The sequence below is a fragment of the Bufo bufo genome, chromosome 4 (assembly GCF_905171765.1).
Source record: "Bufo bufo chromosome 4, aBufBuf1.1, whole genome shotgun sequence".
In the NCBI taxonomy this organism is placed as follows: Eukaryota; Metazoa; Chordata; class Amphibia; order Anura; family Bufonidae; genus Bufo; species Bufo bufo.
In genome coordinates, this window is record NC_053392.1 from 455212995 (window position 1) to 455234494 (window position 21500).

Here is a 21500-nt window from a genome sequence, read left to right on the forward strand (position 1 = left end):
GTGGATCTTGAGTGCAACAAAAGCAACGATAACGCCCTCATTGCACAAAGGCCTAATTTGCCTCAGATCAACAAAAGAAAGTTTTAAATCAGGAGAACCACAGCTGTGTGTCTATGTAAGTTGTCACATCATTGGACACCAATACGGCTACTGTATTTAGACCTAGCCCTGGCTGGAATTATACAGTGGTGTGCAACATTGACACTTGTAGGGATCTCACTTTTATAAGCAATTATCTCGAGGGAGCAAGCTGCAACCCCCCTGGGGGAGGGAAGGGGGGGGTCTAGGGTCACACAGCTGTTCTGTGGACCCCAGACACCCGATTTAGGGTGATGCAATCAAAAAATTTTTATTTTTTTTTCCATTAACTTTCCCTAAACTTTCCCTAAATACCTTGCAGGTGGTGCACAGATGGGGGTGCTGGCTGAGGATTCCTGCAGCTCTGAAGGACCGACGTTCAGCGCTCCTCTCTCCCGGACACAAAAGGAGGAGGAGGGGAGCGCTGCAGTAATTTAAACTGCCCGCCCGTCCCAGCCGACCAATGAGAGCCGATCCTGAGAGGTGATGTCACCATCAGTTACCTCAATGATTTGAGCAGGCACCCAGTTCCGATCGTAACTACTCAGGACGTGCCTGTACGGCCGATGTCCGGAACAGGTTAATATAGAAGTATCTGATGGAATTTCTTCGGCAGTTAGTGCCCTGCGATCATAATGGCAACACTTGCCATTTAGGCTTGATGAACATCCCTTTACAGAAGAAAGTGGATGACACCCCTACATGGGAGGGTTTAAAGAAAATAATAAAAAATTCAGTATCTCACTTTTAGATGGCTACACAGCAAGTTTAAGTGTGACACATGCTGCGCTCCCAAGTATTACTGTGTGCCAGGGCATCCATAGGAATGAATAAGGCCACAGTGAATCACAAAACACTTTTTTGGATTACGGGTTGCGCTGCGACTCCATTCATCCCTATGGCTGTCCTGCTGCACTGTGATACATGAAACATGTCATGCCCCAAATCATTGCGTAGCTGTACGCTAAATGATAAACTTCTACCTAATATAACAAACTGACACATACATCAAGATTGTTCTTAAGACAAGTACAATAATATTTAATATCCCAATCACACAGCTCCAGAAAAAGTAGTTGCTTTCTTTCCCCACCAATACCCATTCCCTTAGATCTCCATTGTTCAAGTCAAAATCTACGATTGCAAAATGAAGTTCAAGTAGGAGAATCGTGCATTTTTCAGAAACACTGAATCATTGATTCTCTAGATTTTCCAACTCCAATCCATTTAACTGCAAAAGACAAAACATAAAATTAATTAACATTTAATTTTGCATTAAAAATTGTATTCCAGCAAAAAGAATATTATTATTAAATCTGCGCCAACTAACAGATTTATTTTTGGGCTATCCCTAAGGGTGCGGTCCTGGTGATCCCCTGGTTTTCATGCTTTATCCCCTATAAAAGGGATCTGACCTTCGTTGTAGGGGACCCACCAAGCTGTTACCTCTTGAGATAATCCTGGAGTAGTTGGCAGATGACCCACAGAGGTCAGAGACAACAGTGAAGAGATCAGGCAACACTCAGTCAAACAGACAAGTCAGGACAGAAATGGTTTGTGCATGTACGGCTGAGGATCAACACAGTCAACTGGCTTAAAGAGGACCTTTCACCCATTATGACAATGTGAACTAAGTATACAGACATGGAGAGCGGCGCCCGGGGATACCACTGCACTTCCTATTATCCCCGGGCGCCGCTCCGTTCTCCCACTATGCCCTCCGGTATCTTCGTTCACAAAGTTATGGTAGGCGGAGTCTGCCCTTGTTCTGCTGTAGCGCTGGCCAATCGCATTGCAGAGCTCACAGCCTGGGAGAAAAGAACCTCCCAGGCTGTGAGCTCTGCGCTGCGATTGGCCAGCGCTACAGCAGAACAAGGGCTGACTCCGCCTACCATAACTAAGTGACTAAAATATCCGCCTACCATAACTTAGTGAGCGAAGATACTGGAAGGCATAGCGGGTAAACGGAGCGGCGCCCAGGGATAATAGTAAGTGCAGTGAGATCCCCGGGCGCCACTCTCCATGTATGTATACTTAGTTCACATTGTCATAATGGGTGAAAGGTCCTCTTTAAGTCAGGACCGTATCAGGAACAGTAAATCGGCAGAGGTTTGTTACATGGGTAGACAGACTAAATAGTGCACCTTTACTGGGTAAACTAGCAAGCTAGAGACCTAAAGCTCAAGTACCCTTTCACTAGGGAAGGTGCGTTCTATATCTAGGGACAGTCAGCCACAGGCTGGTAAATTATTTTGATAGGATTGCTGGCTCATCAAAAGCATACAGTGAGGTGAGTGCTTGCAGCCTATGGGACAAACTTAAAATGATAGTTCAGATTTTGGCCTGCACCAGAGATGTGGGACAGCAGCAGGCACATGGAAGTTCGGCGACCAGACATGCTCCAGGTGGCAGTACAGAGTTTAGGTCTGTACCGCCGGTTAAGCAGTGTAAGGCAAGGGACACAGCAACCTTGCTTCCTCAGGTGAGCGGGCAAGAGCTGAAGTAGTAATCATCTATCCACCAAGCTGGATCGGTGGGGGGTCCAACCACATTGACCCCCATTAACCCCTTAAGGACGCAGGGCGTACCGGTACGCCCTATTTCCCGAGTCCTTAAGGACTCAGGGCGTACCGGTACGTCCTAAGTTTAAATCGTTATTCCGGCGCAGCGGGGGTTAATCGGAACGGGATGCCGGCTGAAATCATTCAGCCGGCATCCTGTCACAACGCCAGGAGGGGTCATGTGACCCCCCCATATCGGCGATCGCCGCAAACCGCAGGTCAATTCAAACCTGCGGTTTGCTGCGCTTTCTGCAGAAACTTTAGTGTCCCTAAAATAAAGATTTTTGCCGGCAGGTGGTGCAGGGGGGCGGGGGGGAGTTGTGGGCGGTGCGGGAGGCGGAATCGCAATCCCCCGCCCGCCTCCTCTTGAAAATTCGTTGGTGTACAGTGGGTATACCAGGGTGTCAGCACATTGCTGACACCCTGGTATAAACGGCTGACATCTGTGCAGATGTCAGCCGTTTAACACTTTCCATACCGCGGTCCGTACGGACCGCTGTATGGAAAAAGCTAACAATAAGAGGGAGCTCCCTCCCTCTCCCATCGGGGGGCTGCTGTGCCTTTGCAGCCCCCCGATGGAGAGGGAGAGAGCCCCCAGACAGCCCCATCCTTACCCTTCCCCGTCTGCAAAGTTCTGACCACTACAGAGCAGACGGGGAAGGTTCCCATGGCAACAGGACGCCATCTCAGGCATCCTGCTGTCCATGGTGCTGAACAGATCTGTGCTAAAGGCATAGATCTGTTCAAAGTGTAAGTAAAATACAGTACAAAACACTATATGGTGTACTGTACTGTATTATACAGATATCAGACCCATTGGATCTTCAAGAACCAAGTGGGTCTGGGTCAAAAAAAAAAAAGTGAAAAAAAAAAAGTGAAAATCAAAAAACACATTTATCACTGATTAAAAATGAAAAAAATAAAATTCCCTACACGTTTGGTATCGCCGCGTCCGGAACGACCTGATCTATAAAACGGTCATGTTACTTCCCCCGCACGGTGAACGCCATAAAAATAAAAAAATAAAAACTATTAGGAAATTGAAATTTTGCCCACCTTACTTCCAAAAAAGGTAATAAAAGTGATCAAAAAAGTCGCATGTACGCCAAAATAGTACCAATCAAACCGTCATCTCATCCCGCAAAAATCATACCCTACCCAAGATAATCGCCCAAAAACTGAAAAAACTATGGCTCTTAGACTATGGAAACACTAAAACATGATTTTTTTTGTTTCAAAAATGAAATCATTGTGTAAAACTTACATAAATAAAAGGTATACATATTAGGTATCGCAGCGTCCGTATCGACCGGCTCTATAAAAATATCACATGACCGAACCCCTCAGGTGACCACCGTAAAAAATAAATTAAAAAAACGATGTAAAAAAAGCAATTTTTTGTCATCTTACGTCACAAAAAGTGTAGTAGCAAGCGATCAAAAAATCATATGCACCCGAAAATAGTGCCAATCAAACCATCATCTCATCGCGCAAAAAATGAGACCCTACTTAAGATAATCGCCCAAAAACTGAAAAAACTCTGGCTCTTAGATTATGGAGACAAACTTTCTTTTTGTTTTAAAAATGAAATCATTGTGTAAAACTTACATAAATAAAAAATATTGTATACATATTAGGTATCGCCGCGTCCGTGACAACCTGCTCTATAAAATTACCACATGATCTAACCTGTCAGATAAATGTTGTAAATAACAAAAAAGCTATTTCTTGTTACCTTGCCGCACAAAAAGTGTAATATAGAGCAACCAAAAATCACATGTACCCTAAACTAGTACCAACAAAACTGCCACCCTATCCCGTAGTTTCTAAAATGGGGTCACTTTTTTGGAGTTTCTACTCTAGGGGTGTATCAGGGGGACTTCAAATGGGACATGGTGTCAAAAAACCAGTCCAGCAAAACCTGCCTTCCAAAAACCGTATGGCATTCCTTTCCTTCTGCGCCCTGCCGTGTGCCTGTACAGCAGTTTACGACCACATAGGGGGTGTTTCTGTAAACTACAGAATCGGGGCCATAAATGAGTTTTGTTTGGCTGTTAACCCTTGCTTTGTAACTGGAAAAAAAATATTAAAATGGAAAATCTGCCCAAAAAGTGAAATTTTGAAATTGTATCTCTATTTTCCATTAAATCTTGTGCAACACCTAAAAGGGTTAACAAAGTTTGTAAAATCAGTTTTGAATACCTTGAGGGGTGTAGTTTCTTAGATGGGGTCACTTTTATGGAGTTTCTACTCTAGGGGTGCATCAGGGGGGCTTCAAATGGGACATGGTGTAAAAAAAAAACAGTCCAGCAAAATCTGCCTTCCAAAAACAAAACGGCGAACATTTCACTCTACGCCCCGCTGTGTGGCCGTACAGTAGATTACGGCCACATATGGGGTGTTTCTGTAAACGGCAGAGTCAGGGCAATAAAGATACAGTCTTGTTTGGCTGTTAACCCTTGCTTTGTTAGTGGAAAAAATGGGTTAAAATGGAAAATTAAGCAAAAAAATGAAATTCTCAAATTTCATCCCCATTTGCCACTAACTCTTGTGCAACACCTAAAGGGTTAACAACGTTTGTAAAATCAGTTTTGAATACCTTGAGGGGTGTAGTTTCTTAGATGGGGTCATTTTTGGGTGGTTTCTATTATGTAAGCCTCGCAAAGTGACTTCAGACCTGAACTGGTCCCTAAAAATTGGGTTTTTGTAAATTTCTGAAAAATTTCAAGATTTGCTTCTAAACTTCTAAGCCTTGTAACATCCCCAAAAAATAAAATATCATTCCCAAAATAATTCAAACATGAAGTAGACATATGGGGAATGTAAAGTCATCACAATTTTTGGGGGTATTACTATGTATTACAGAAGTAGAGAAACTGAAAACTCTGAAATTTGCAAATGTTTCAAAATTTTTGGTAAATTATGTATTTTTTTTATGCAAAAAAATTTTTTTTTTGGACTTCATTTTATTAGTGTCATGAAGTACAATATGTGACGAAAAAACAATCTCAGAATGGCCTGGATAAGTCAAAGCGTTTTAAAATTATCACCACTTAAAGTGTCACTGGTCAGATTTTCAAAAAATGGCCTGGTCCTTAAGGTGAAATAAGGCTGTGTCCTTAAGGGGTTAAAAAAGTGAACAAGGCAAAAAGAATATGGTGCAGTGACTTTATTGTTATAGCAGTTAACTGTCTTAGATCCTTCTGTCACCACACACTTCTAATGGTCTCCAATACTTATTGACAGAAAAATAACGTGCCAAGGAGAAGTTGTTGGAATCAAATAAAACTTTACGTGCGAATATAATGACAATAGCCGTAAGTGATTACAATATTCGAGTGAAAGGATACGTTTTTTGGGGGAAAACTGTATAATTAATAGGAGGCTCTAAGTACCCTGTTGGGCTGCTAATAGCCTGGACACCATATGCTACACACTCTTAGGTTGCTGAAGCTGGCACCCCAGCTGGTCCCATAAATGCTCGATTGGTGATGAATCCAGCAACCAAGCAAGCCAAAGAATTGTGCAAACCCTTGCTGTGTGTGGGCATGCATTAGACTACTGAATAAGGTCAAATGGAAGCCTTGCCATAACACTGACATTTGGTTGGATACCATTATAATTGTATGGTGTTTGTGGAGCTAAGCTAATTAACTGCTATAGTATAATAATAAGTGCACAATTGGCAATTTTTTATGTTAAAGAGGACCTTTCACCACTCCTGACATGCATGTTTAATAGCTACATGCATTCTCCATGTAATAACCATTCTGGAGCATCTATTCTTATGACTATGTTGTGCCGTTCCTTTATTATTTCTTCTAGAAGTTATGAATGACTTGCTATTAGCCTTCAGTAAGGGTACAGAGGGGTGGTAACAAGTTGGGGGCGTGTACCTGCACAGACTCACTCTATCCACTCAGGCCCATAAGACGCACCTAGGTTTTTGAGGAGGAAAATAAGAAGGGGGATCTCTGGGTGACCCCGTTATGGGGGATCTCTGGGTGACCCCGTTATGGGGATCTGTGGATGGCACTGTTATGGGGGGGGGGGGGGGAATCTGTGGATGACACATATAGCATCTTATGCTATGTGTCATCCACAGATCCCCCCCCCCCATAATAGTGTCCCTGCGGTGTGAATGACCCCCAATACAGGGGGTGGGGGTCGCATCTGGTCTTATAATGACAGCGGGGCCCGTGCAGTGACTGTATTCTACTACACGGGCCCCGCTCACTGTATATAATCTTATCTATAATTGTAGGCATTGTTAATATATAAAAGTTCAGGGTAATCAGCGCCTGTATACCGTACTTACAAGCGCTTGTAGCAGAAAGGAGGGAGGAGGCAGGCCGGGCGCTGGCAGCGTGAGTCACTACGTCATGTGCCCACGCCGCCTGCTTCATTCATAAAGTGGGCAGCGCAGGCGCACGACGTAGTGACTCACGCTGCCAGCGCCCGTCCTCCCGGCCTGCCTTCTCCCTCCTACGAGCGCTTGTAAGTACGGTATACAGGCGCTGATTACCCTGAACTTTTATATATTAACAATGCCTACAATTATAGATAAGATTATATACAGTGAACGGGGCCCGTGTAGTAGAATACAGTCACTTCACGGGCCCCGCTGTCATTATAAAAGCAGATGCAGACCCCCAACCCCTCCTCCCTTTCAGCTGATACACCCGCCGCGCTGCATCGCGGCGCATCATTGAAAATTCGGAAAAATCCAGCATTCGCCCCCCTAAACTTTTTTGGGGGAAAAAGTGTGTCTTAAAGGGGGAAAAATACGGTAATACAGGAATGGCACAACATAGAGCCATAAGAATAGATGCTCCAGAATGGTTATTACCTGGGGAATACATGGAGCTATTAAAACAGGCATGTCAGGTATGGTGAAAGGTCCTCTTTAACCTTTTGAACTACAATATTAAGACACCAGTGCATAACACAAGGGCCATGCACAGCTCTGTGTAAATAGCCACCAGACATAAAGGGGGGTGATTTAAACATTTATCAATCTCTTAGTGTTTTATCCTCATTTTAGAAGCATGAGCTATAGTATTTAATATTGCTGCTTATCATTTATTTTATATACATCTCTTAGTAACAAATATGCATGCATGATGAATTCCTTTTAATCAGCATTAGGCTACATTTACACGACCGTAGTGTTTTGCGGTCCGTATCTTTTGCGGCCCCATTAAAACGAATGGGTCCGCACACGTTTGCGTAACGGATGTGGACTCATTCATACGGTTGTGTGAATGAGCCCTTAGTCTGCTTGAGTGACAATTTTTAGTAAAACTTTAATAAATATGTTATTTGAGAGAAGTTTGACATGAGTAAAGCACAAAATTATCATCTATGCATGCTACTGTTCTAGGGGTATAGGACATTATGGCCCATTATTTGGGCACTCAACCTCATAACCCTTGTCTGCATATGTGGGTGAGCCTGACCAATAGCTTCTTATTACAACTCATGATGATCCAAATGAGAAACTAAAGTTAAGTCACTTGTAGAGAAAAATAGTTAACTTACTTGGAATGCCAAGTGATTCTTCTATGAAATTAATATATTTCTTTGCATTCTCAGGCAGGTCTTCAAATGTTCTGGCATTAGAAGTGTCACTTTTCCATCCAAGGAGTGTTTCGTATTCAACCTCAACTCTATTTAAAACTTCTTGATTTGCTGTAAAGGGTTGCACAGAAGGAGATGTTAAGCAAGAATAGTTTCAAAGAATTTTCTGCAATAAGTGAGCCAGTCGATTACTAATCGGATTCAATATGAATTTTACAATAACTGTACTGCCAAACAAATTGGAAATGTTGTCAATTTGCTTTGGATGTGCCCAGGGCCGGCATTGGGAGGGATTTGGCAAACAGGGCAATTGCTGAGAGGCCCCTTTCCGAAAGGGTCCCCCTGCTGTTTGAAAGTTAAATGGGCTGATGAGGAGAGTCCATCCACATGCTCCCAGTGACTAGCACTCTAACAAGCTTCAAAAATCCGCTGCTGTCCACCCCGCACAGTCTCCCCGTCTCACCAAACCTCGGTCACTGCACAGCATTAGAATCCTGCGGCCACACACATCAGACGTTCTGTGTGGGCGGAGCTAATATAAACAAAGTCTCTCGTGTCTTGCCCGACCTAGGTTAAGCTTTCGCTTCTTCAGGGGCCAGGGCTCCAGATGGCGACCAAAATGGTCGCAAATGCGACCTAGAATTGCTAAATGGCGACAAGACTTTGTAGTTTTGTCGCCATTTGCGCCTAGACCTCTGCCGCTTTCACATTACTGACATGGCACGCGCTGCTGTCAGCACGTGCCATGTTCTTCTCAACAGCACAGGGGAGAAGGAGGCAGTCCCTCCCCCCTGTGCTGCTGCTGCCACCAATGGGCCGATAGCAGGGTGGAGGAGGGGAGGGGCTATGGCCACTGCACCACCAATGAATATCGTTTATGCTTAATACAAACGCAGGCCGCGGGTGCCGGCCATATCCCATACCCGGCACCCAGCCTCTATGACTGCGCGCTGCGATGCACCGCTATTAACCCCCCAGGTGCGGCATCTGAGGGGTTAATAGCGGCGGGTCGCAGCGCGCAGTCAGAGGCTGGGTGCCGGGTATGGGATATGTCCGGCACCCGCAGCCTGCGTTTGTATTAAGCATAAACGATATTCATTGGTGGTGCAACCCCAGTATTATAAAGTAAAATCATTGGTAGTGCAGTGCACCCCCAACACCCCATACCCCAAGTATTATCATTGGTGGCAGTGGCAGCTTCCGATCGGAGCCCCAGCAGTGTAAGCTATTGAAGTCCTGGCTGCCATAGTCAGCTCCATGCTGCTGTGTGCACAGGGCACAGAGCAGCAGGGAGAGTGTAAAGTCCTATTAACCCTGATAGAGCTCTATCGGTGAATAGGACAAGGGATGAAAAATCCCAGGTTCTAGCCCCTAAGGGGGTAAATAGGCATTAAATAAAAAGTAAAAAGGTTAAAAAAACAAAACACCAAAATATTAACTTTAAATCACCCCCTTGCCCAATTTTACATATAAAATATATAAACAATAAAAAAAATTACATATCGCCACGCCCGAAAAAGTGTGAACTATTAAAATATTAAAAAATATCTCCTATGCAGTGAACGCTGTAACAGAAAAAAAAAATACGTGCAATTTGCCATTTTTTAGTCACCTTGTCCCAACAAAAATTAGCTTAGGACTTTTTTTTCACGTGGTATCGAGTATCACAATACTTTATGGTATTGAAATAGTCAAAATTTTGTTATCGTGACAACCCTAGGTAAGACGTGTTTTTTTTATTTTTTATTATACCGTAATATGTATTTTAAGTTTGGCGACTAAAAATTTTAGTTTGGTTCCTAAATTTTTCAGGTTAGGAGCCAATGGCTCCTTGATATTTTTTTTTAGTCTGGAGCCCTGGGGGCCTATGCTCACTCTCATTGTGGCCTTCAATTTATACCTATTCACGTTGGAGTGAAAACCCTTCTTGATCCACTTCCAATACACTCAGGACTTCAGTCATTAATACATATATATTTATTTTTACATTTACATCAAAAACATCATATATCCCAAATCTTTCATATTCCTTCCAAAGATAAAACATCGCTAAAAACAACATTATTAAAAAAGGCTTTAATTCCTTGCACACCTGTTCCACCTATCCATATCTTATACCTATCCCTGAGTTTCATATTATTCCAGCAGGTGACCACCCATACCTCCCCCACCCAATGCCTTCACCTTCGTCCTACCAAAAGCTCCAGTTATTTTACGTGCTTATTCCGATCACGTGATCAAGTTCAGCCAATGATGAATTCCCCTAGCTCTTTTAAACTTGCAGACTTGTGTTTTCTTTTTACCTCATTGTTCCAATATTGTATGTGAGTGAGCAACAGAAGTGATACTTAAAAGTCGCTGGTACAAAACCTTTAGTTTTTTTTACTTTTCTTTACTTCATTCAAATATAAAAATGGTACATCATGAGGGACGCTTCTCCCCTCCATGCGACGTTTTGGGAGAACACACCCCCTTACTCATGCGTGCAGGTAGGAGCTGGAGGTGAGGTTTTTATAGCACCAATAGCTGATACATATATACAAACTAGATGTAGATATTCTGGCCCGTGTGAACTGGCTCCTAGGGATACTAGAAAAAATTTGATGGGCGTGGTGGCTGGAATGAAACAGCAGGGGATTTCGATCTGTGGTCTTTGTGAATAGTGTGGTCTCAAATCCTCCCTCTACGCGCCGTAATTCCACATCCAAAAAATTAATAACATTTTCATCATAACTCAGTGTAAATTTGATGGTATTATGACACTCGTTTAAATGGGTAACAAACTGTAGAAGGGAAGATTCATCACCCCTCCCATAGCATGAACACATTGTCCACATAGCGAAGCCACGGGGAGGATGTGTGAACGATGTCTGTCTCCAGGTCCCTCATGATGTACCATTTTACATTGGAATGAAGTAAAGAAATAAAAGAAACAAAAGGTTTTGTACCAGCGACTTGTGAGTATGACTTCTATTGCTCACTCACATACAATATTGGAACAATGAGGCAAAAAGAACACAAGTCTGCAAGTTTGAAAGACTGTTAGTGCTGGGTTAAGCTGAGCTCCTGGTGTTGACTTGTAATTGCTACAGGTGACTGAAGTGCTTCATATTATAATTCACCTAGTTCCCCATTCATACTTTTAGAAGGTCACATGTACGTAACAGCAAGTGGCTCCCCCTATTCCATTCACATTTTTCAACCACGTGGTACAGATTGTTGCCATTCACTACACCTAACCACAACATCCAAACTATACACCGCCGACTCCAGTTCTAGTTTCCCGGCTCCTTCACTCATAGTTCACATTTAAAAACACATCGAAACCATAGGGAGTTGGACCCCCATCATCGGCTACTTTCAGGATTTAGATCAAACGCAGCTTTAAGTCAAACTCAATATTTAGTCAATGAGCCTGTAGGGTGCCCAGTTTGTAAATCCATTCCACTTGGTTAAAAAATGTGAATGGAATAGGGGTTAACTGCCGCTAATCGCAGCTCCCCGTCAGCACCCGCCTCCGGGATTTGTATTAAAGAGGACCTTTCATCTGGCAAGAAATTCTGAACTAAGTATCATGATATGTAGAGCAGCACCCAGGGATCTCACTGCACTTACTATTATCCCTTGGTGCAGCTCCATTCTACCGCAATATCCTCCGTTATCTTCGGGGACTTAGTTATACTGGGCAGAGACTGCTCTTGTTCTCCTGGGAGTCTCCTTCTCCCAGGCTGTAGGGCTGGCCAATCGCAGCGCAGAGGTCACCCAAGTACCAAGTCAACAACACAAGGACAGCAGCAAAGCTACAGAGGCCAGCCCAGGTTTGCCTATCAAGGCGATCCATCGTTTCCCAAATTTCCCACAAGCCCCCCCTCTTTAACCCCTTAATGACGGGCCATTTTGCACCGTCGTGACCAGGCCGATTTTTGGAAATCTGGCGTGCAACTTTTGAATGCTTTTATGTATCTAAGCTATTCTGAGACTGTTTTCTTGTGACACACTGTACTTCATTTTAGTGGTAAATTTGAGTCAATATAAACCACCTTTATTTACAAAAATAAAAATCCCAACTTTACAGAAAAATTTGACTTTTTCTGCTTTTAAGGCAGATAGTAATACCTCACAAAACAGTTATTACTTTACATATCCCATATGCCTACTTTATGTTGGACATTTTATTTTTTAAAGACATTAGAAGGCTTAGAATTTTAGAAGCAATTCTTAAGAAAATTTCCAAAATCCACTTTAAAGGACCAGTTCAGTTATGCCAAAAATGTGACATTTAGAAATGTCATCTCCATTTTCCTTTAATTCTTGTGGAATACCTAGAGGGTTAACAAAGTTTGTGAAATCAGTTTTCAATAGCTTGAGGGTGTAGTTTCTAAAATGGGGTCATTTATGGGTGGTTTCTACTATGTAAGCCTCACAAAAAGACTTCACAACAGAAATGGTGTTTAAAAAAGTGGGTTTTGGAAATTTTCTATTTCCTCTTTCACTTTCTGTTTTAAGAGCAGAGAAATAGAAATTTTGAAAATTGTGAATTTTTCCAGTTTTTTGTAAAATATATATATATTTATATATATTTTCATAAATAAAGGTGAAATATATTGACTCAAATTTATGACTGGTCATAATGTACAATGTGTTACGAGAAAATCTCAGAATGGCTTGGATAAGTAAAAGTGTTCCAAAGTTCTTACCACAAAGTAACATGTCAGTTTTGCAAATAAATGGCCTGGGCAGGAAGGTGAAAACTGGACCAGTGTAAAAGGGGTTAACAAAGTTAGCGCGTCCAATCACAGATAGAGGCAACTTAACCTATGTTTCCACTCTGAATTTCATCCTGGAGCGCTGCGGCCTTCTCAACCAGCTGATCGGAAGCTGATGATCTATCCAGAGGATAGATCATCAATTTAAACAAAGTGCAGAACCCCTTTAACATAATCCTGAATACTGGAGGAAACACAATTACCTAAATATTAGAACTTATGTTTTTTTTTTATTATTTAAAAAAATGCCATCTTTTCTTCTGTACCAGATTGTGTACGAGAAAACGGGTCCGTCCCCATTGACTTACATTGTGTGCCAGGATGGATCTGTTTGGCTCCGCTTCGTCAGGCAGACAGCAAACGCTGTAGGCAGCGTTTTGGTGTCCGCCTCAAGAGCGGAATGGTGACTGAACGGAGGCAAACTGATGCATTCTGAGCGGATCCTTTTCCATTCAGAATGCATTATGGCAAAACTGATCCGTTTTGGACCGCTTTTAAGAGCCCTGAACGGATCTTACAAACAGAAAGCCAAAACGCTAGTGTGAAAGTAACCTTAACCAATTAACATAAGATTTCTCAAAGGGCTTGGCCCCACTAGATTGCCGTAGAGGTGTAGGCTCTGGTTACGAGTTTAGAAAGGTCCGTGGTGCCAAAAAGATCCTCCTGTTTGGTCGGGGTCATTGTAACAGCCAATGACCCAAACTGTGCCCTTGTAGTTGGAGGTAGTGAAAGAAAAAGTGTTGGTGAATCCCATATTTGTCTCAAATCAACAAAAGGTGAGAAAACCATTAGCAGTGGGAAATAAATTTGCCTGATATTTAACACCTGCTCTAGGGTTAGCCCAAAGTTGAGCTCTAGGGGAATATACATCAACACTAGTACTCTGGAATAATTCCTGCAATTTAGACCAAACCTGGGCAATAGTCTCAAGGGGAAGATGATAGGAGCCAGCTCTCATATGATCCCAGGAAAGCCCCGGCCAGCGTAGTCACTACATTGCTATAATCTGTGTCAACCCACCAATGCGCATAAACCAGCTGGGATGCGAAGAAATAATAGTACATATTAGGGGAAGTAAGCCCACCATATATTTTTTGTGCTTGTAGAGTAGCTAATCTAAAGCTTGGAGCGAGGACCTGCCAATAAAATGTACTTAATATGGCATTCAGTAATTTAAAGAACTTTCTGGGAATGATTACAGGTGCAATATGAAAGAGGAACAAGAAATAAATCATTTTGAAAAGATTAATCCTACTAATAAGTGTAAGAGATGTGATCACAAGCCTTCAGCCTTGCCTCAGTACTTTTTAGTAATGGTTCAAGGTTTCTTTCCCCAGATTTGGACACCCCCGTGTGGACTAACACCCCTAGGTACTTTACAGAATGCACAATTGGTATATTGACTGGAAGTATTGAATTACATTGATAATTGGAGGACATAGGAAGAAGGGAAGATTGGTCCCAATTTACTCGAATACCAGTGAAAGACCGAAACATCTCCAGAAGTTGTAGGAGAGCCAGCAGGGAAGGACCCTCATCCGCGTACATAAAGACTTTCTCCATTATTGAGCATCAAACAATTCTCTTGATGGTTGGGGAACTAAGGATAGTGAATGCGAGGGGCTCAATCGACAGGCAAAATAATGGGGAGGATAAGGGAAACCATCATAGTGGAAAAGGGCTGAATACATCTAAATCTTTTCTAATGCGGGCTCTGGGGGAATCATACAGCAGCCTCACCCATTTACAGAACAGAGGTCAGATATTAAATATTGGTAACAAGTCCCAGAGGTAAGGCCACTCAGTTAAATCGAAAGCCTTGCAGCTATCTAAGGACACAACATAACCTCTGGATATTAATATCAGTTGTCCTTCCGGGCATTAAACTAGTTTGGTCGGGGAGGATCAGGGGCAATATTAGTTTGTTCAGCCTCACGGCCATTATCTTGGTCAGAATTTTAAAGTCAGAGTTAAGGAGCGGGATAGGGCGATACTAATCAGGCAGCAGAGGATCCTTCCGCGGTTTAAGTAGGGCCACAATCAAAGCACCTTTCAGTGAGTCTGGGAGGGAGCCCTGGGATAATGCAGTAATATACTTGTCACATAATTTTTGAGCTACCCTATCAGAGTTGGCTCTATACCAATCCCAAGTAATTCCATCTAGGCCAGAGGTCTTCCCTAATGGGAGGGTGCCAATAGCTTCAGCAACATCATCCACTGTAATGGGAGCATGTAACAGAACCGCCTGGTGTGTGTGTGTGTGTGTGTGTGTGTGTGTGTGTGTGTGTGTGTGTGTGAGTGAGTGAGTGAGTGAGTGAGTGAGTGAGTGAGAGATCGTGCGGTCTGGACTACAGAAGAAGTGCATGCCATTATCATGATTGATAATGCTGTGAGCCTCTGTGTGACCTTTATGTTACGGAATCATACTGACACAAAGCTGTCAGTATGATTCCATTACAGAAAGGTCACACAGAGGGACACAGCATTATCAATCATGATAATGGCATGCACTTCTGGAGTCCAGACTGTACAAATTCCTCTCACACATGGAGCATGATTCCAGCAAGGGACACAATCATGCGAAAGAGCCCTAAGTCGTGGTATAGTAAGTGTATTGAGAAAAGCACTGGAAGCGGTATCAGGTGCAAGGTTCCTGGAACAGTAAAGAATAGCATAGAAAGAGCTAAATATGGAATTAATCTCCAGTGGGTCCATGCATATTGTACCATCGCTAGTCTTAACACATGGGATGGACGCACATGGCCTGTCAGAACGAGCTAAATAGGCCAAAAGCTCCCCATTCTTGTCCCCGTACTCAAAAAGCATTTTTTTGTGTTTGCTCCTTGTGCAACAGGAGCTCCCTCTGTACACACACCCATCTCCGATTATGTATTTCTTGGTGGTCATTAGTGTAAACAATTTCTGTGTTTTGTATGTCTGTTGTTAACAGGGACTCCCGCTGTTTAAGTTGTTTTCTATGAACAGCTACCCACGCTATGAACGCCCTCCAAACACAAGCCTTGTATGCATCCCATTTGCAAGAGGGTTTAGGGTGATATGCATTATTTGCCGTGATTACAGCAGTAGTTACCATAGAAGTATCGATCCAAGCCAGGTGCATGCGCCAAATCTTAAACTTTTGGGAGGGACCGGTACAGAGTTGGAGCACCACAGCAGAGTGGTCTAAGATACCTCTAGAAGTATCAGAAACATCTTTAACATAGATAAGCAGATCACTAGACGCTAATGGTCGATCAATTCTAGTCCCAGCGCAGCGTACCACAACATACGCTGTATCACTACCTCCACTGTGGCCCATGTTGACATCCAAAAGAGCATTATTGCACAGTAATGGGCTGGATGGGAAAGAAGATTTTGAGATTTGATCTCTAGGAGACTAGCATTAAAAGGAGGAGGCTAACAATAGTAAAGACAAAACTATTCTATGAACAGTGTTGAATAAGATACAGATCAAAATGGTCACAGGATACCTGGATTATCTCCAGCGCCACTGGCTTAGATACTAGGATAGATTATCTTCTTGAGATGTTAGAGTAAGCCGCATGGAAGCCTATGGCTATCCAGGCTCTACGAGGGGCTAGGACCTTTTGCCCTGTTACATGTGTCTCCTGTAAACACACAAGGTGTGGAGAATGCTTTTTTAAACACACTCAAATACCATAGAACATTTGAATTTGGAGTTAAGACCCCCAAAGTTCCATGATAATACTTTGAGACATCATAGTGAATGAGTAATTTTAGCAGTGGAGCCGAAGAGAACCTATCGTAAACCAAACAGTAGACTTTCCAATTCACCTACCCACTCATATGGTACAAACAAAAAATAAAAAATTTAACTTGTGAGAATTCAACAAGTCTAACAAAATATAGCCCTGTCTGACACTAACTCACTAAGGGCTCTTTCACACTTGCGTTGTCCGGATCCGTCGTGTACTCCATTTGCCGGAATTACACGCTGGAACCGGAAAAACGCATAATTTTTTCTTTCCGGATGCGTCTTTCCGGCTTTTTTGGTAAGATACTGATCCGGAAATCCTGAAGCCAACATCAAGTGCAGTTTCGATGGATCCGTCATACGGATCCATCGAAACAGCGGATCCGTCGTGTACTGATGAGCGGATCCGGTACTTATCCGAAAATTTCTAGTTTATTTTACAACTAATAAAATATGCAAGGGACAAACACACACAATACTCACCTCCAGGAGGTTCTTTCACGCCCTGTCTTCTCACGCGCGGGCTGTCTAGTGGAAGTTTTCGCGCCAGCCAAGCCCTTCCTACTTCCTGGCGCAGACGCAACTTCCGGATCCGTCGTTGCGTCGTAACAACTGAAGATGTTAGGACGGATCCGGAATAATACATTTCAATGGGCTATTATTCCGGATCCGTCGATAAGGAAAGTGTTCAGGATTTTTGACCGGAGCAAAAAGCGCAGCATGCTGCGGTATTTTCTCCGGCCAAAAAACGTTCCGGTCCTGAACTGAATATATCCTGAACGGATTTATCTCCATTCAGAATGCATGGGGATAATCCTGATAAGGATTTTTCCGGCATAGAGCCCCGACGACCGAACTCTATGCCAGAAAAGAAAAGCGCAAGTGTGACAGAGCCCTAAACAATGTGCAGACCTATACCTTGAACTGAACCAACTAATCAAGGATGTTAAAGGGGTTATCCAATATCATATACAGCCCCATGTGCGGGGCCCCTCAGAGTGAATATACTTACCTGGGTCCTGACACGGTGGGGGTGGGGGGAGAAGCCAATGGCAGGCGGGGACGAGCCTCCCTAGCGGCCATTGGCAGACGGGGACGCTTCCCATCCCACCCCGGATGTTTTCATCCGTATACAGGGAGAAGCAGCAGTGGCGGTGGGCTGTTTAGGATATTGGATAACCCCTTTAAGACACCGAAGTTATAGGACAGTCACAAAATCATCATTTGTCAAGTCCCATTCCCCTCAGGAGGAGGGTACTATGAAAAAACAAAAACTGTAATAGCAAGAAAATGCAAACCGTACAGGAGCATAATCATATTTAGGAAAGTCAATGGACATCTGGACCAGACAGCAATCCTCTCAGGCAAACAACCGGAGTCCACAAGAGAACTCAATCTGGAGGACGAACCTCTCTTGGGGGCCAGTTGCCATGGGCCCTCTGTAGGTCTGCCTCGGCCCAGGCCAGGGCCTCAGAAGGAGAAGTAAATAATCTTGTGGTTGCTCCACTGATTACTCTCAGCTTTGGAAAAAAAGCATTGCATACTAGCATCTCTTGTCACGAATTGCTCTTCTCGCCTGCGTGCTGAGTGCACTGTCTGAGTAAAAAGACCGAAAAGGAAATCCTGCTGTTGTTGTACATGACCTCGCCTTCAAGCCTGGCTGCTCACAGAATAGAATCCCAGTGTCACGGATCAGCAGGTGTGAACTCACTGTGCCGCCAACTGGCTATACTCTGGAGGGGCATGTCTAAGCAACTAACTGGTTTTCACTAGAACCTCAGATGGTGAAGATAGACTTGAGCTGTTAGGGTAGTTGCAAGGGGCTAGTCCAGAGCAATCCCCCGAGTCAGTGGCGGCTGGTCCAGGCGGACCAGGAGATACCTGGGTAGGTACCAGAAGTACACACGTATTTAGGCAGGCGGGATCGTTACCAGGAGCAACAGTGCGTTACGGAAGGATGAGGCAGAGGCGTAGTCAGACAGGCAAAAGGTCAGGCAATCGGGTCTGCAACAGGAGAGAAGTCCAGGAACGAAGTATAAATCAGGAGCACACTAGAGTATCAGGAACCAGCAAACTCAAGGACCTTGACACTGAGGCATCTGGGAAGAGAGCTGAGCCACTTAAATACCTGCAAGTGAGCCAGGGTTGGTCAGTGAGGTCACCTGACCTAATCCACACAGCCCATGGAGTGATGAGCTCCGCCCTTAGAGCAGTGTAACATGAAACCAGCTGACCTCATGCTGTGTCCAGGGCTGAGTGGAAGCAGTGGAGCGGAATCATCAAAAGCACCGACCACAGGTCACCGCTGAGTGCGGCTCCCGGGACCACGGCGATAAGCAGGGGAACAGCGGCATACAGCAGTCGCTGTTACACCCGGTCACGGAAATTAAAGAGGTTGTTTAACTTCAGTAAGTTGCATTTATCATGTAGAGAAAGTTAATACAAGCCACTTACTAATGTATTATTATCCATATTGCCTCCTTTGCTGGCTTGGTTAATTATATACTGCTCGTTTCCATGGTTACAGACCATCCTGCAATCAGTGGTGGTTGTGCTTGCACACTATAGGAAAAAGCATCAGCCTCTCTGGTGGCCAGGACATAGGCTAGTGCTTTTTCCTAATGCCACTTACTGAAGTGAGACAACCCTTTTAAGGAGTCTGCAAGGAGAGGTCTAGGGCAGGGCTGGCCAACCTGCGGCTCTCCAGCTGTTGCAAAACTACAACTCCCAGCATGCCCAGACAGCCTGCAACTATCAGCCTACAGCAGGGCATGGTGGGAATTGTAGTTTTACAACAGCTGGAGAGCCACAGGTTGGCCAGCCCTGGTCTAGGGGAACCCGCAGGCGGCCCTGGTCTGTGGGACCCGATGCGCCAGTTCAATGACAAAAAAAAGAGGGAGAACTCTGCTATGCCCAAGATGTCCCTCAGCCAGGTCTCCAGGAAAGTGACTGCATCTGCACCTTCAGTTTTTTTTCCAGGAGGCCCACAATACGGACATTATTCAGTCTCAGATGGTTTTCGAGATAGTCTATTTTATCTGCGGAGGCCCGCGCCTCTCACTGCATATCCGCAATTAGCTCCAGAATTGGGTACCGAACATCCTCCATATCCAAAATTAGTCTCCGTTTCTGTAGTACGTTCCCTCAATTTATGCAAGTTGTGTTTCTGAAGAACGAAGTCCTGCTTCAGCTCATCCACTTTCAGCACCAACATGGACTGACAGATGTTGATAACCGACAGGACTGCTTTGAATTTTGGATCAAGAGGAGTAGGATCAGAAGATGATCTCTGAAGTGAATGTAATTGTGGAGGACCCAAGACCGTTCTTTCCGTGGTCCAGACAGAGCCCCCACTGGAACCCCACTAGACACAAGCAGGTCAGGGTGAGCTGCAGCACCTGTTATATGGGTCAAGTACCCGGACTGAAGGGGTAATATTCAGGGTAATGGCTCAGGGGACCCAGAGCACGACGCAATGCGTCCTCTCAGGCCACCATCCAGCCACAACCCGCCCATATTTGAACTTATCTACCAGTGGAATCACTATATTGTCATGAAGTGATATACTGTCACCCAATATCAGGGGCAAAAGCATTGATTTCAACAAATTAATAGTAAGTCCTGAATATTTACCAAAGCCATCTATGGTACCCATTATATATAAAGCCATCTATGATACCCATTATAAGGTCATTTACAAATAATAGCAAATCATCTGCATAAAGTGATGCATGTCCCTCTCTAGTCACATATTTATAACCCACAATATCTAGAGAAGACCCTAAAATGTCCGCCAAGAAGTCAATTGCCAGTGCAAATCGCAATGGCGAGAGAGGGCATCCCTGGTGGGTGCCCCTCCCAAGTGGGAAGGAATTAGATAAAGCATTGTTCACTTTAATTCTAGTCACAGGGGCTACATACAGGAGTTTCACTCAATGAATGAAAGATGAGCCGAAGCCCATTCTCTCCAAGATAGTCCACAGATAGCATCTAGTGGGGTTCTCAAATGCCTTAGCAGCATTTAAAAGGTAGGATAGCTTTGCCGTGGGACCCCCCCGGGGAGTCCTGGAATGGTCATCAATATCAGATCGGTGGGGTCCCCACTGATCAGCTGTGTAAAGAGAAGGCGCGTGCAGTGTGCAGTGTGCAGGTGCTGTCTCCCTTCTTTCTTCCTGCTGCTGCTAGGTCTATGGCAAAGAGAGTTAAGAGAATTAAGTAATGTCATAGCCAGTCCCTTATTTCTGATATTTAAGGACTCTATATTGACAGGGTGTTCCACAGTATTGGCGCTTAGCAAATGTGGTGCCAATACTCAAAACTGCTTCAAAAACAGAGCCCGGAAACTATAGGCCGGTAAGTTTAACATCTGTCGTGGGTAAACAGTTTGAAGGTTTTGTAAGAGATGCTATCTTGGAGTAATTCAATGAAAATAACCAAATAATGCTGTATCAGGATGGATTCATAAGGGATCGGTCATAAAAAAAAAAAAAGTGTCAGGCAGCTGCTGTCAAGGCCAATAAGATAATGGGTTGAATCAAAAGGGGCATAGATGCCCATGATGTGAGAACATAGTCCTACCACTTTACAAATCACTAGTCAGACCACACATGGAGTGCTGTGTACAGTTCTGGCCTTCTGTAAACAAGGCAGACATAGCAGAGCTGGAGAGGGTTCAGAGGAGGGCAACTAAAGTAATAACAGGAATGGGTGGACTACAGTACCCAGAAAGAGCATCAAAATTAGGGTTATTCACTTAAAAAAAAAAAAAAAAACACAACT

At 43.9% G+C, this 21500-nt stretch overlaps 1 protein-coding gene across 1 annotated transcript in view; it reads right to left on the bottom strand.

The window, feature by feature from the left end:
- Nucleotides 1–664: 664 nt before the first annotated feature.
- ADSS2 (adenylosuccinate synthase 2) overlaps nucleotides 665–21500 on the bottom strand; it is a 123717-nt gene continuing 102881 nt past the window's right edge. Inside the window, exons 12-13 of the mRNA XM_040429440.1 lie at nucleotides 8181–8330; nucleotides 665–1309 (exon numbers count right to left, since the gene is read on the bottom strand). Coding sequence (XP_040285374.1) covers nucleotides 1257–1309; nucleotides 8181–8330 — 203 coding nt within the window. The 3' untranslated portion in view covers nucleotides 665–1256. The remainder of the gene's footprint in view (nucleotides 1310–8180; nucleotides 8331–21500) is intronic.